General features: G+C 38.5%; 1 protein-coding gene across 4 annotated transcripts in view; it reads left to right on the top strand.

Moving 5' to 3' along the window:
• Positions 1-14,117, top strand: part of ASAP1 (ArfGAP with SH3 domain, ankyrin repeat and PH domain 1) — a 2,547,392-nt gene that overhangs the window by 2,013,918 nt on the left and 519,357 nt on the right. For all 4 annotated transcript variants that reach the window (XM_044067036.1, XM_044067034.1, XM_044067035.1 and 1 more), the window contains one exon: positions 11,623-11,809. In XM_044067036.1, coding sequence (XP_043922971.1) covers positions 11,623-11,809 — 187 coding nt within the window. The remainder of the gene's footprint in view (positions 1-11,622; positions 11,810-14,117) is intronic.

The following is a 14,117-nucleotide window of genomic DNA, read 5'->3' as shown; positions in this document are numbered from 1 at the left end:
CAAGATTGTGTTTGCTCATATAGTTTAATTTTTCCTTAAGCATCCGTCCCTCTATACCCCTGATTCTCAACGGGAAGGTACTTTGGTTGTATATTTCTACTTAAGTTTAGTAAGAAACTGGAAACTGAGGAGCCTGAAGCTAGATATTTTGGGAAGGAAGAGCAAGTGTATCTTGAGAAAGTTTATTCTCCGAGATGCATGTGTAACATATACATTCCTAAAGGTTAAGAAAGATTAACCCCTATTTTTCCAAGCAGATCCAATATTATTACGAGTACCTAATTTTTTTTAATCATACATGATCTTCACATTCTTGTCATCTCTCTCACTAAGTATCTAGTTGTTGTGTCTTTCGGCTTTTCCCAGTTAGGGGTCGCCACAGCGGAACTCCGGTCAGCTAATGATTGGTAGTTGATTTTTGCGTGCCGAGTTACCAGCCCTGATGCACAACCTTCAACGAAGGTACGCCCATTCACGCATGTCTCCACGCAGAAGACGCTGTAGCTGAGAATCAAACTGGACAACATCTGACTGTGAGGCGACGACGCTACCGCAGCACCACCACCACGGCCTAATTCTTTAATTTCTTGTATGCCAAAATGGCCTGAGTGAGACTGCCATACTTCTGCTGATTTTTATCTTTCACTCTACCTTTGTTGTTCTTACAGTGAAATTTATATCCCTTTATCATTACACAGCCTAAATGCAGTGATTGAGGGGGTTGTATCTGTATGTATGTTTCTTATGTATTAAATTAAGTGTGATTTGCTCTAATTATAAAATGCTAAAATTCTTTCATAGTGCATTTTGGTTCATAGGTTCATACTTTCCTAGAAGGTTACTAGGCTAGTAGCCCTAGAGCCTTTACACTATTAAGTATCCCCATTTGTTCTTTTTGGGTAGCTCACAGAATGAATTTATGAACAGAGTGGATCTGTGACCAACACTGGCTACCCCTGTCCATGAGGGACTTGGATGCCACCGCGGGAGTGAATTTGCTGTCTTCCATCCAATTACCTAGGTTGTGTTTGAATAGGGATGGTGAGGAGCTCTGTTTTACTTGAATTGGAAGTCTGTTCCAGAGCAGCATCAGTCTCTGGCAGACTTATCTGCCTGTCCAGCGTGGTCTGTTAGTGTCACAGGCAAGGTTGAGATCCCTAGAGCAAGTGACTCTTGTTCCATTTGACTTGCAGATGTGCAGAATTTCCATTAGGGCAGGGTAAGAGATTGCCCTGTAGGCCAGACACAAGTAGCCTCTCAGCAGCCAATAAGATAAAGTGGCAGGACTTTCAGCCTGTCCAGCTACTGCAGTTGTTTGGTGAGGTACATAACAAAGGGTGTATTATACTATATCAGTGGTCTGATGAGGGTCGAGTACAATGGAGTTATAAAATCCCTTGGCCTGAATGCTATGCCATTGCTTATGAGGTGCACTACGTAGAAGGCTTTCCTTAACTACTGTGGAAACTTGGTGGTCAAGGTTCAGATTGCTATCAACCTGTGTTCCCAAGTCTTGCACCACTGGGTTGGAACTCAGAGGGGGTGCTGTCAATATTGTAATTTGAAGGGAATTCTGTTTTGCCAAAGGGAATAATAATGCATTTTTTTTGCATTTAGTTTTAGACTGTGGCTTTGGCACCAACCATTCAGTTGTGTTAGCCCTTCTTGTAATATGTTGACATCAGTAGGGGACCAGTTTGCAAACATCAGTTAACTTGCTGAGCTAGAGGCCATCTACTTTGACCTGGACATCTGAGAAATAGATGCCAAACAGTAAGGGGTCCAACACAGACCCCTGTGGTACTCCGTTGGTGACGGGTCACTGCTGGAGAGGATTCACCACTTTTGACAGTGTGTGTTCTGCCTGTGAACCAATTGGCTACTCTTCTAGTAATGTAAGGGTTAATCCCCAGCTGGGAGAGTTTCTCAGTGATGCCAGAGTGAGGGGTTATGTCAAAAGCTTTGGCAAGGTTGAGATAGGCTGTGTGCACTGTCTTACCTTCGTCCATGGCTTTGGTGACATTCTTAAAGACGTCTGCCAGGTTTAATAAGCATGATCAACCCCTAATGAAGCCAAACTGAGTTGGGTCCAGCATTTGGAGATTGCATATGCCCTTGCTGATAAGGTCCATGGTATTTCTTTCCATGGCTTTGCAGATTAAGCTGGTTAGACTTATAGGTCTGTAGTTCCCAGGGTCAGTTGATGGCCCTCCTTTGTGCAGGGGAATTACTGTTGCTGTTCTCCATTCTGCAGGAACATAGCCAGTTCTCCAGCTATGATTAAAGAGAATGCCAAGTGGGTCTGCTGGGTCTTGTTTTAGATTGTTTAGTAAACAACCTGGAATATTACCTGGTCCCATTGAGGCCGTGTTTTCGGCCCTGGCAAGTGCAGAGATGTCCTGTTCTCTAGAGATACTAGACAGAGGTCTGGTGTTTGGTATGTTTGGGATATGGTAAGTGGGGTGGGGGGTGGGGGTGGGTAGCTGAATCTGTCAGCTAGCAGGTTGGTGATATCTTCCAGTGTAGCATGAGTGATCCCATCTACAACCAGCTCAGCACATAGCTGGGCATTCACTTTTAGAGTTTGGACGTAGTTAAATAATATCTTATGATTATCCTTGGCTAGGGATGTGATTTTGATTTCATAATTTACTTTAGAAGACTATACAAGATTTCTGATTTTCTTGTTTAGGCTTGGGAGGGAACTCTTTCTCTCCAGAGTGATAGCCCTCTTGCTTTTGCACAGCAGTTTTTTCCTCTTGTTATATACAATAAACTCTCAGTTAACCGAAACTCAAGCAACCAGCACTCTCAAGCAACCGGCAAAAAAAAAAAAAATTGAAGAAATACAGTATAATTTTCATGTATTGCACTTTTTCCCCCTCACAGAAACATACCTTACATTTTTAGAGTTTTAGAGTTTTAAAAAGGAAGCTAGGAATAAATTCCCTCTCTTTCCAAACTGAGAACAAGTCAAACAAAACAAATAGTACAGGATAGAGTATTAGTCAAGCCTAGTTTTAATAGTAACTCTCAAGCAACCAGAAACTACAGTTATCTGGCATCTACCAATCCCATGGGTGCCAGTTAACTGAGAGTTTACTGTAGTCTGTTTATACTTGAATAAAACAAAAACAAAGTACCAAGAAGAGGCAAGGAAATAAACTTACCAAGAAGAGGCAAGGAAATAAACTTTACTGTAGTTTATTGTCCGCTTTCATCCGTAGACTTCGTCAGAATAAAAAAGCAGTGAACACACAAAAGCATTTATAACAACCTTAATTAAACAATTAAAAAATTAATCGAACATCAATTAAAACATTTAAAGAAACAGATTCAAGTGAAAAAAGAACTAAAATCAATAGATTTGTTCACAGACAGTTCCCTATATTTTAGAAAGCATTTGACATTGATCGTGTCATTAAGACCAGGATGAACGTCAGAGTTAAGTCTAATCTGCCATAATGTTTCACGCTGTTCTAAATTTTTTTGGTGAGTTACTGATTTGTTTATACTTGAAGTCCACCATGATGGCTTGTTTTTATGGGAAGGCCTAGTTTTGATTTGCTCAGGTACAGCAGAGTTTATGCAAGTCATGTAAGTGTTTGTACAGAGCATTTGCATACACTTCTACATAGTGATCATTGATGTCTGTGGTTTTAGGTGGTATGAAGCTTTTTATACCATCGCTTAGTAGACTGTAGTTAGCTTTAGTACAGTTTTTTATAATTTTTGTTTTTGTGAGGGTGGCAGTTCCAGTAGTTACTTCAAACAAGACTGATTTGAGGTCTGACCTAACCAAGGAGGGAATCACGCATGGGGAAGTACAGTGACCTCCCCCCATGTTGGTGAGTACTGTGTTCAGAACGTTAGAGCCCCTAGTGGGGGTGCAGACTATCTGTTCCAGAGCATTTGTGTTAACAATGTCCAGGAAATTCTGGGCCAGTGTGTTTTTGCTCACGTATGTCCCCAGTCTATGGAAAGATAGCTGAAATCTCCCATGACTAAGGTTTTGGGCTATATGGCGTGGGATTCCAGTAAATCAAGGTAGGCAGTGTGCTTATCCTGGCTCATGATGGGGGATCTGTAGCTAGCAGTCATGTGGTATGGTACTTTCCTAATAGTTACTTGGACATGGAGTAGTTTGAGAGTGTCATGCTGTTTGACCAGTCTCAAAGTATATTTGGTTTTAATGAAGATGGATGCACCTCCACTTTTGGTTCCTTCATGCTCATTTTGAGGTCTGAGCATGTGGAAGGCATTGTAGCTTTGCACAACTGACGTGCTGTCAGTGGCCTTGAACCATGTCTCAGTAACTGCACAGGCATCAGCATCCTCCAAGGTGAGGAGTGCTTCCAGGGAATGCAGTTTTGTGTTTAAACTCATAGCATTAAGCAGCATGACCCTGAGTTTGTCTCAATTAGATTTTTTGTTGAAAAATTTGTTGTTTTGACATTGCCTAAAAAAGCACTATGGGGCGGCAAGGGCCTTTGCCAGTATCCGAAAGCATAGGTGGGGACAGATGCAGACCATCTCTAGCAAAGCACCAAGGTCTGTCTACCATATCCTCCCAGGCTGACAGATACTGAATCCCACTGGACTGACACCAGAAGCTAAGACAATTGTTAAAATCAGTCATTTTTTTGTTTATATTGTGGCATCATCCTAGGTAAGGGAAAGATACTGCTTAGGGCTAGGGACATACCTGTCTGGGACACATAATCAGAGTGTTCCATCATGTCTTTCTTCATATAGCCCAGAGAGGTACATCTCAGTTCATTCACTCCACTATGAACTATAACAGAATCATAACGGTACTTGTTGAGTGACTTGAGTGCATGTATGATTTGTTGGATCCTGGCACATGGTAGGCAGCTGACCGTGACCTTCTCCTTGTCCATTCTGGTGAGTGAGGCATCTGTGTGTGTTTCAGTCTCACTCCACACAAAAAGATAACTTGCATGTTTGTGTTAGTTATTTAGGGTTATAGTTTAAGCAGGAGGGCACAGGGCTCCTATACTGTCATAATTAGCTAACAGGAATAAGGGCTGTGGTACAGTTATTTGTCTGATAGTTGATATTTCATACCTCCATGCTGTCTTTAATTACCATAATTCCTTATGATTACATGGTAATAGTAATACTTTGCTGACTAAAAATGAGAGTTTCTTACAATTTTATGTATGCATTGCTCCTGGTCTTCAGATTATGTTCTCCAACAACTGTATGTTTGTAAAAAGTTTCACTTTTTCTGTGTGATTTACAATTTGGTGACATCAGCAAGATTCAAACTCAGAATCTGAAATTACAGCCAGCAACTTATTGAAACTCCAGAAAGAGTCTGCTCTCCCCTATCTCATGCAAACAGTGACAAATTCCTTTCAGGAACAATACCAGATTTGAATAGGAATAATCACTGGCGACATTTATCATCTTTGTCAAAAAAAAAAAATAACAAAATGTTAAAAAGTTATGAGGGGTTTCTGGCAATTAGTTACACATGGGTGATAATTTAGGAATGCAACAAGTCACTTGTGGATGAAGTTAATTACACTGGTGGATGGGGCAGTCCTTTAATGAAAAAAAATGTTGAATATACTTAAGGTTTGGTTCTGTCTTTTACAGATTGCAGTATCTCAATATTTTCCTGTTCCTCCTCTGGGGCAGTAATCAAGGAGCCTCAATCCTCACCACTGACACCGGTGGGGGACATTCACTTAAAACAAAAATGGATGCACACAGTATTTTCAGATGCAGCTCTCTGCACCAAGCACAATTTCCCTTAAGAGCACAAGGGAGCACACTGCAGACCTGGGGCTTGATTTTTCTCTCCATGCCCAAAATAAGAATTCACTTTTCTCTCTGCAGAAACCAGTGCTCTGTGTCCCTTTTCCAAGTAGCTGACACACACACACACACACAAACACACACACACACACACACACACACACACACACACACACACACACACACACACACACACACAAGGCTGGCACAGATTTACCAGCTTTGTCACCTCCACTCAAGCTATAAGGTAGATTCACTGCCACCAGCCAGCTACTTTAAGGCTCTTAACAGGGTACCCAAATACTCTTAGTAAAATTGATACTTGCACAAATGGTATACACAGGTGCTTCAACAAACTATTAGTTTGAGTGTGCACACTTATGCAACCAGCTTATTGTATGTTTTTTATATTTTTCCCCTAACAGATTTGTTTGTTTTTCAATTGAATTGTACAGTTTATAGGTCACATTAAAGATTGGAAAAGTTTTGAAATGATTTATTGTGGTCTCATTTTTTTATATCACAAAAACCTGGCATTTTAACAGGGTACACTTTTTGTATCCACTGTACAAATGACATAATTTTTTTTTAAAACTCCAGTTAGCTGTGCTGGCATATTTTACACATGCACTGCCCTACTCTCTCTGGCATAGCTGGCACTACCTACCTCACATGATCACACTTGCTATCAGTCAACATCATCTTAAAATTTGCAGATATTATAAGTCACCATTTTGTTTTGATTTAAAAATTAAAACAAAAAACGTGACAACCGTAAATCTCAGTCTCTTGACTCAAGAAATCTGGATAAAGCCAAAAATAATTGGGGGGGGGTCTCAAAAATAGGGACAATTTTTAAATATTGCTCTTATAAAATTAGAAAGTTGCTAGAATAGAAGGTTTTGTGTTACTATGCATTTTCAGAAGGGCATGAAATCTGAAACTCAATTATCTGTCATTATTTAGTGATTTAGCTCCTCACTGATATGCCACAAAACCACAAAATTTATGTGATACAAAATATAAATATGAGATGAAAGTCTGGATGGTTGAGAGATATGTTGACAGGCACTTAGTGTAGTTTCAGTTTTAAAATGACGTGGTACCACCATTATTCCTTAATTGATGCTCTTTACAGTTAGCTGTAGTACTGTTCAGTGAAAAGATGTTACTAGGAAATTGTAGCCCTGTTTGTCATCCTCTGTTAAAATGAATGTGACACTGTTGTCAACAGCTTGTTCCATGTTGGCTCTTTCCATGTCAGATGCTGCTCACTCTAATTAACATGACATTGTAGAATGGTACATGTACATTAGAAACAATAATAATGAGACTGCATATGTATATATGTATATATATATATATATATATATATATATATATATATATCTTCTATTAAGCTGACAGCCCATTTCACTGAAACCCATTTCGTTGAGAGCTCATTTCATTGACAAACATTCAAGGTGGGGGCCTCTAATGTGGGGCTGTGCCCCCACACACCCCCAACTATATATAACAACTCCACAGTCGCACAACAGTGGGGAGGGGGGCAAAACCCAGGTTTTTGCCTTGAATACTTTTGTCAATGAAATGAGCTGTCAACGAAATGGGTTTCAGTGAAATGGGCTGTCAGCGAATAGAAGTAGATCCATATATATATATATATATATATATATATATATATATATATATATATGACAGGGTTACATACGTAACATTTCCATACTTCATACTGTTTGACCTTTTTAGACTCTTGATGGTAGTGTCACATTTCTGTGATTTATATTTTATATTTTACGTATTTAGAATTGAAATCATGTAGTTTGATTGAAGATATTGAGTATATCATGGGGTTTGATTGTAGTATGGAAGTAAAGTCACTGCCTAGAAGTCTGAGGCAAAACTTACTTTTCCCCATATTACACCTCATTCTGTTTTTTTTCTTTATTATTATTACTGTTATTGTTGTCATTATTTAAAAAATAAAAACTAATGTCTGTGCTGTAGAAGAGTGATGTGTATTTTCTCCCAGGAAACAGTAGTCAGCAGCAAGTTTTGGCTGATTTGCAAACTGCTTACTAGTGAAGAACACCACTATTAGCAAGCTTTTGTGACATCAGAGTATATTGGGCATGTTGTGTCATTTTACCCTGGCCTGCTAACAGGGATTCAAGAAGTAACAAGACGCAAGTATGTTTAGTATGCTTTTCCATCCAAAGTGTGCTGTTATATTGTTGATGTAGAATTAAATTCTTTAGAGAGTCAGCATCTTTAATATGTAATGCAAGGACCATCAGCAAGAAGAACAGCCCAGTCTATAAACCAGCTTTAGGAAGCTGGATAAGATAAATGTGGAGTGGACAGTTTCCAATATTTTATGTTCATTATCACCGAAGACTGTATAATACGGGCACCATTGTACACATTGTCTGACAACAGTGACTCTCCTTGATGAGCGTTTAAGTTACTGCTTTACACTGTTCATGGTACAGAAAAAATCTGGAAGTTGTATGCACCTCTTCTGTTGCTTGCTTTGATGTAATGTACCTTGTACATAAGTGTGCCTATCTGTAATTACACCATTTTTTTGCCATTCGCCCATTTCTAATCTTGAGCTTGCTGTAGTCGGTGAAGTTCCCTGTGTTATTGTGTTTTAAAGCTACAAAGTGTCTGTTGTCCACACCACCATTACTTTTTGCCTCATGAAGGATCTCACGTGAAACATTACCATAACGTCCTCCTTTTTAGGTGTGGGATACTTCACTAAAATAGGCTATATAGCTCACAGTTAATTTATAATCTGTAGATAGTCTTAGTTTCATGTGGTTTTGGTATAGGTACCACAGAAACAATTCACTTTGAATACTTCACTGCAGTTAAGATCTTTCTTCAGTTTCCATACACACTGCATGACAGATTGGAGTCTGAAAATCTGTGTTTGGCAGCTGCTGAAGCATAAATAGCAGCTATAGTCCCTTTTAACCTCAACAGTGTATTCTTTAATCACAAGTTCATGCTCATTAATCACTTGTTCATAAAGAAAGTTTCAGTTTCAGAATTTAGGTGCTTTATTTCTCTACGTCAAACTGAAACTTTGACAGCAGGCCTCTACCCAACTGACTTTATCTTTTACATTCAGCCACTGTCTTTGATGGTGTGTTTTTCTTGCAGCAAATAAATACTTTCACACCATTGGCTCCTTGTTTTTTTTTTTTTTTTAGTTTCTCAGTTTAATTTCTCCAAGTCTTTTGGGTTTCGAATACCTTAATGGGAATTAACCCCATTCCTAAGTCAAAGTATGATTAAAGTTCATGAAATTAGTATTGTTTCAGTCTTTGATGTTAGCCAGAAGTGCTCTTCACAGCACCTGCAGTGTGCCCAGAATTGACTCCACCTGCAATTCATATGGAGTAACATGTATCGGTAGCCGATCTAAATGACTGTAAATTATTTTTTTATGAGACCCATTGCTCCTACTGCTGTTAGAACTGTCTAGGTATCCTTCTTTCACATTGTGCTCGTTTCTGCCTGCAAGTCCTGGTGTTTTATGAATTTGTGCCTCTGTGTACATAAAACACTGTAATCATTGGGCTTAGCAATTTCAATGATAAATGCTACTTTTGCCTTCTTTTCATGGACTACTATATCTGTTTTTTTTTCACATCTGTTTTTGAACTGTTGGTAATGAGTAATCCCATGTGATATAAACTTCATCATTTTCAGTAATGCTTTGTGGCTCATATTTCCAGTGCTTTTCAACTACTTCAGTATTCTAATGTTTGTACAATCCCCAATGCAACAGTCTTGCCACATTATTATAACTTTCAGTATACAGACCCTCTTCCCTTAGTGTATCACACCCAGCAGCAAAATGTGAGACTATTTCCTGTTCCGTTTTACAGAACCGGCATCATTTAGCTGTTTTTCCTGCATGTTCAACAGACTTTGCAAACCAGCATGAACATAGTCCACTAGCCTGAGCCGCTAATATTAACCTTTCATCTTCTGGTTTAAATTCACCTCTCCTTAACCATTCCTGCATCAGATCCTATGCCTTTTCCACATTTCTTGCCTTCTCATCTGATCCTTCTTCTTATATTCTTTCTTTTATTTTTTGACACATTCAGTTGCTGCCCGATTTTTTTTCTACTTCTGCTGAACTAAGGAAGGAAGTCATCTTAGATTTGTTCTCTTCATGTTTCAAAACTTTCACTATGTTTGGATCTGGTGAGGTCAGCAGATATGCTTGCAGTCCTATGATTGTAGATCTATATGTGTAATCAGTTTTGAACAGGCCTGTACCTCCATCAGAACGAGGAATATATAATCTTGGTATACACTGAATTTTAACTATAAAATTTGATAAGGGTGAATCTTTTTTTTTTCTTTGTTTTCCTGTCCGGTTGATCCACTTCCTTTTAGGACCAGTCAATTACCCCAAAACTGTAAGGTTAGAACAGAAAGAACAAATTGGTTTATAGCTTGGACTTGTTCCTAGATATCAGAGCTGTTTTCAGTATTAATTTTAGTGTTCTAAAATATTCCTTACTGGGTTTTGTTCACATTTGTTCATGTTTCTGCTGTATGATGTTGTCAGTGCAGTTATCAGTTGGTTGCAAAAGTGTTACTTTCTAGATTTCAGTTCATTTGTTTTGTAGTGATGCTGCTTCCACTGTAAACCTGAAAGTTCACAAACTTCCCTTCTAGTTTAATTTTTATCAGGAAATAATTAATTGTCTGAGTAATCACGCTTGGGTCATTGTGTAAAGGAAATGTATGCTATACACTGGCTGTACTGCCTTTTTTGGCAAGAACTTTGAGTTCGGAAGTAACTTATAAACTTCTTTTGCTCTCTTTTAGCACATGCTTTCTTAAAATGCATCTTCTTATTTCTATGAATTCTTATGGTGTGTCCTGTTGTGCAACAGCTATGGTATCCTTCTTGCTTAAACCTACAGCCAGTGTCCATGTGCTTAACACTAGATACCTGCAGTATGCTTTAGCGTTGCTGCTTCGCTAGTCTTGTGGCTGTGCCTTTTACACATATGCTGTGCTTTCTCACATGATACGGCAGCACGCCTTACCTGCATATTTTGTGTAATTTGTTTGCTGTTCTACTGCTAAAGCAGTCTGTAAGGCATCCTTATGTGTTTAATTGGCATCTGATAATAGTTCTTTGTTTTGTATGTGATCTTTATTTTATCCTCAAGCTCATCATTCGCCATTTGCTGTATTTTCTCTCCATAATTGCAGTCATGGACTAAATTCCCACTTTAGTTTGACAGTATGTCCCATATGCATTAAGTTTTGTTGTTTGAGACTCACTGTTGTGATGTTGAACTGTATCACTAGGTTTAAGGTTTATATGTTTTTTTTTTTTTAAACAAGAACATGTGATGCTGTTCCCACAGTGTGAACCCCATATAACTACATACTTCTGCAGCCCCACATTTATGAAACACTTCTTGCCATTCTCATGCTCTCTTGAGAGTGAAAATTTTAAACAGAATGTAAATAAACTTTCTTGTCTAAATATTTTTAAGCTTTTGCTGAAACACTCGTAGACATACCTTTTTTTATTCTTGCTACAAAGTAATTTTAAAAGATATTGTCTTAATATATTTTTGGATTCAGTAATTTTTTTTTGTATATTGGTGTAAGAAACTTGTTCTTTTTTTGTGAACAAAAGATTGCAAAAACTAAACAAAACTAGAAAAATGCAGAAGAAAAAAAAAATAGCTCCATTTTCATGTTCGTTTTGTTAAATGTTTGTTTTGTGCATGCTTTGAATCTTCATGAGTTTATTGACAAAGTATCCATTATATTCTCTTAAAGGACTGCACGTAAAGAATACATTACTGCTAAGTACGTAGATCGTAAGTTTGCCAGACGGACCTGCATATCTGCAGTTGCCAGGTTAAATGAACTTCTAGAGGATGTGAAATCCAAGGATTTACTTGCACTGATTCAAGTCTATGCGGAGGGGGTGGACCTCCTGGAGCCACTACCAGAACCTGGACAGGTAATTATTTAATTCTGTATGTGAATGCATAGTAAACCCTACTGATGATTTCAAAAAGAAAAAAAAGTGCTGATAATACCCTCTAGGTACAGCCATCACACCATAAGAGAAACTAACTGTTTTGATAGTTTTAATATGGCAATTAGGCTACTACTACAAGTTTTTTTTTGGATAACTTAACTGAATTTAGCTTTTCGGTTGTTAAGATGTGGAGTCACCATTATGGAAGAGTATTAAACGTTAGTAATGACAAATTTAAGAAGGACAAACAGATTATAACATTAGGATAAACAGTAATAATCCACATATGCTGTTTTTAAACATTATACAATAAAGGGTTATTACTGTTCCAAAATGTGCATGCTGATTGGACAGCCCCATCAGTGTGTCTGTTATAAATGAGCCTATACAAATAAGAAGGCTGGCCATTGGCGTATTGTTGAGTGACTGAACTTCCCATTGATATTTGCTCCATAATGCCATACTTAACATAGTTTATAATGGGAAGGACAAAATCTTAAGAAAAATTAGGGACATTCTGTAAAGCTTTGGACTTTTCAGAGGTACAGTTACCAGCAGTACAATTGATCATACTGCTGGTAACCATTCCTCTCAGCTGTCCACAGTTTTGTGGAATGTCCCTAATTTTCCTCATATTTTTGCCCTGTTCCTCATAAAGTTTTTGTTTTTTCTGGTAAATCGATGCTGACTTTTGTCAGCAAATTATGCCACATATTACAGTGTCATACTTCCAAGTTAAAAAAAAAAAAAAGACACAGATGCTCTCTTGCACTGCATTATACTCATGTACTGTGCAAGCATAGGGCATATGTACCATATGCATGCGCACTACATCATTAAACAAGTGAGTACTCTGAAGAACAGTAAAGTGCCATTACAATAATAACATGCTTCTGGATGTGAGTATCACAGGACTTACCCACTGTTGGCTTTGTGTGCACCAACTGTGGGTAATCCTGTGGTACTCACACTCAGTCATGGGTTATTGCTAAAGTGCCCTTCAGCCTAGACCATTTTCTTGGCTAAAACTGAATTTTTCTAATGCAGGTAAAGTAGACATACCACAGACGGTTTTCAGCATACCATCATTAAGATACTGGCAACAAACCAAATGAAAAAAGTACCAAACTGGTTCAAAAATCAACCTCAGGATCCAGGACACAACCCAGTCAAGAATGTGAAAAAACAATACATTTATTTAAACTGAAGTCGCCAAATAAAGCGATGTTGTCAGCAATAAAAACAATGTAAACCAAGCGCTTTTGTCTCTGACTATTCAGAGACTTTACCAAGATAAAATGAACACCAAAAGAACTCCTTTTAAAACAACGCACCCCCTAGCTTGATCAACCAATAATGGTATTCAACCAATCAAACACATTGCACAAGACCCTAATAAAAAAATCCAATTAAAATGCAGAAAAATACTGTCTAAATCTACATAAATTACATAAAATATATAAAGGCAGACAAACTACAAACGTAAATATGCCACACTCCATCATTCATGCACATACATAGGACCATCTAAATAAAAATGTGCAGCAAATATAGTATTGAAAAAATTATTATATACAAAAAAGTGTGTATTGCACCTAATATTGGTAGCAAGTTCAGAAAGTGTGTCAGATTGAAAATATACTTCCAGTTCGGGGAAATGGAAAAAGGAAAGAAAGAAAAAATAGTAGTACTTCACTGGATATAGTAAGTGCATCCAGAAATGTTATTTAATCCAAGTAAGTAAAATAACCACGGTGCATGGTATCGATAGTCCGTATATGACTGTGGGCGAAGCAGGCTTTATAGACTCCCAGTGAAATTTGCTTTCTTGGGCGAAACCGTAATGGGTAAACTGTGCTTGCCTTGGGTAAGTTACGCTTCTCTTATTGTCAGGAAGTGATTACTGGTATATAGTAACGACTTAGTATGCTGCTAGAAGTACAGTAAAATGGGAAGGTATAATCCACACTGCCTAGGTCTGGCAGATTTCTGAATATTCTCTTATACCCTCAGCCATTCTGCGGTGGTGCAGCGGTAGCATTGTTGCCTCACAGCAAGAGGTTCTCCCGTTCAATTCTCAGCTAGTGTGTGGGGAGTGCCTTCTGTGTGGAGTCTGCGTGTCCTCCCCACTGGTCGAGTGGCGTTCCGAAAGACATGCGTGAATGGGCGTGCCTTCGTTGAAGGTTGGGCATCGAGCTGGCAAATCGGCACTGTGAAAATCTACTGCTAATCATTAGCGGACCGGAGTTCCGCTGTGGCGACCCCTATCCGGGAAAAGCCGAAAGAC

This window comes from Protopterus annectens, chromosome 3.part1, assembly GCF_019279795.1.
Source record: "Protopterus annectens isolate FY-2018-M chromosome 3.part1, PAN1.0, whole genome shotgun sequence".
In the NCBI taxonomy this organism is placed as follows: Eukaryota; Metazoa; Chordata; order Ceratodontiformes; family Protopteridae; genus Protopterus; species Protopterus annectens.
This window is presented reverse-complemented; position numbering and strand designations above follow the sequence as displayed.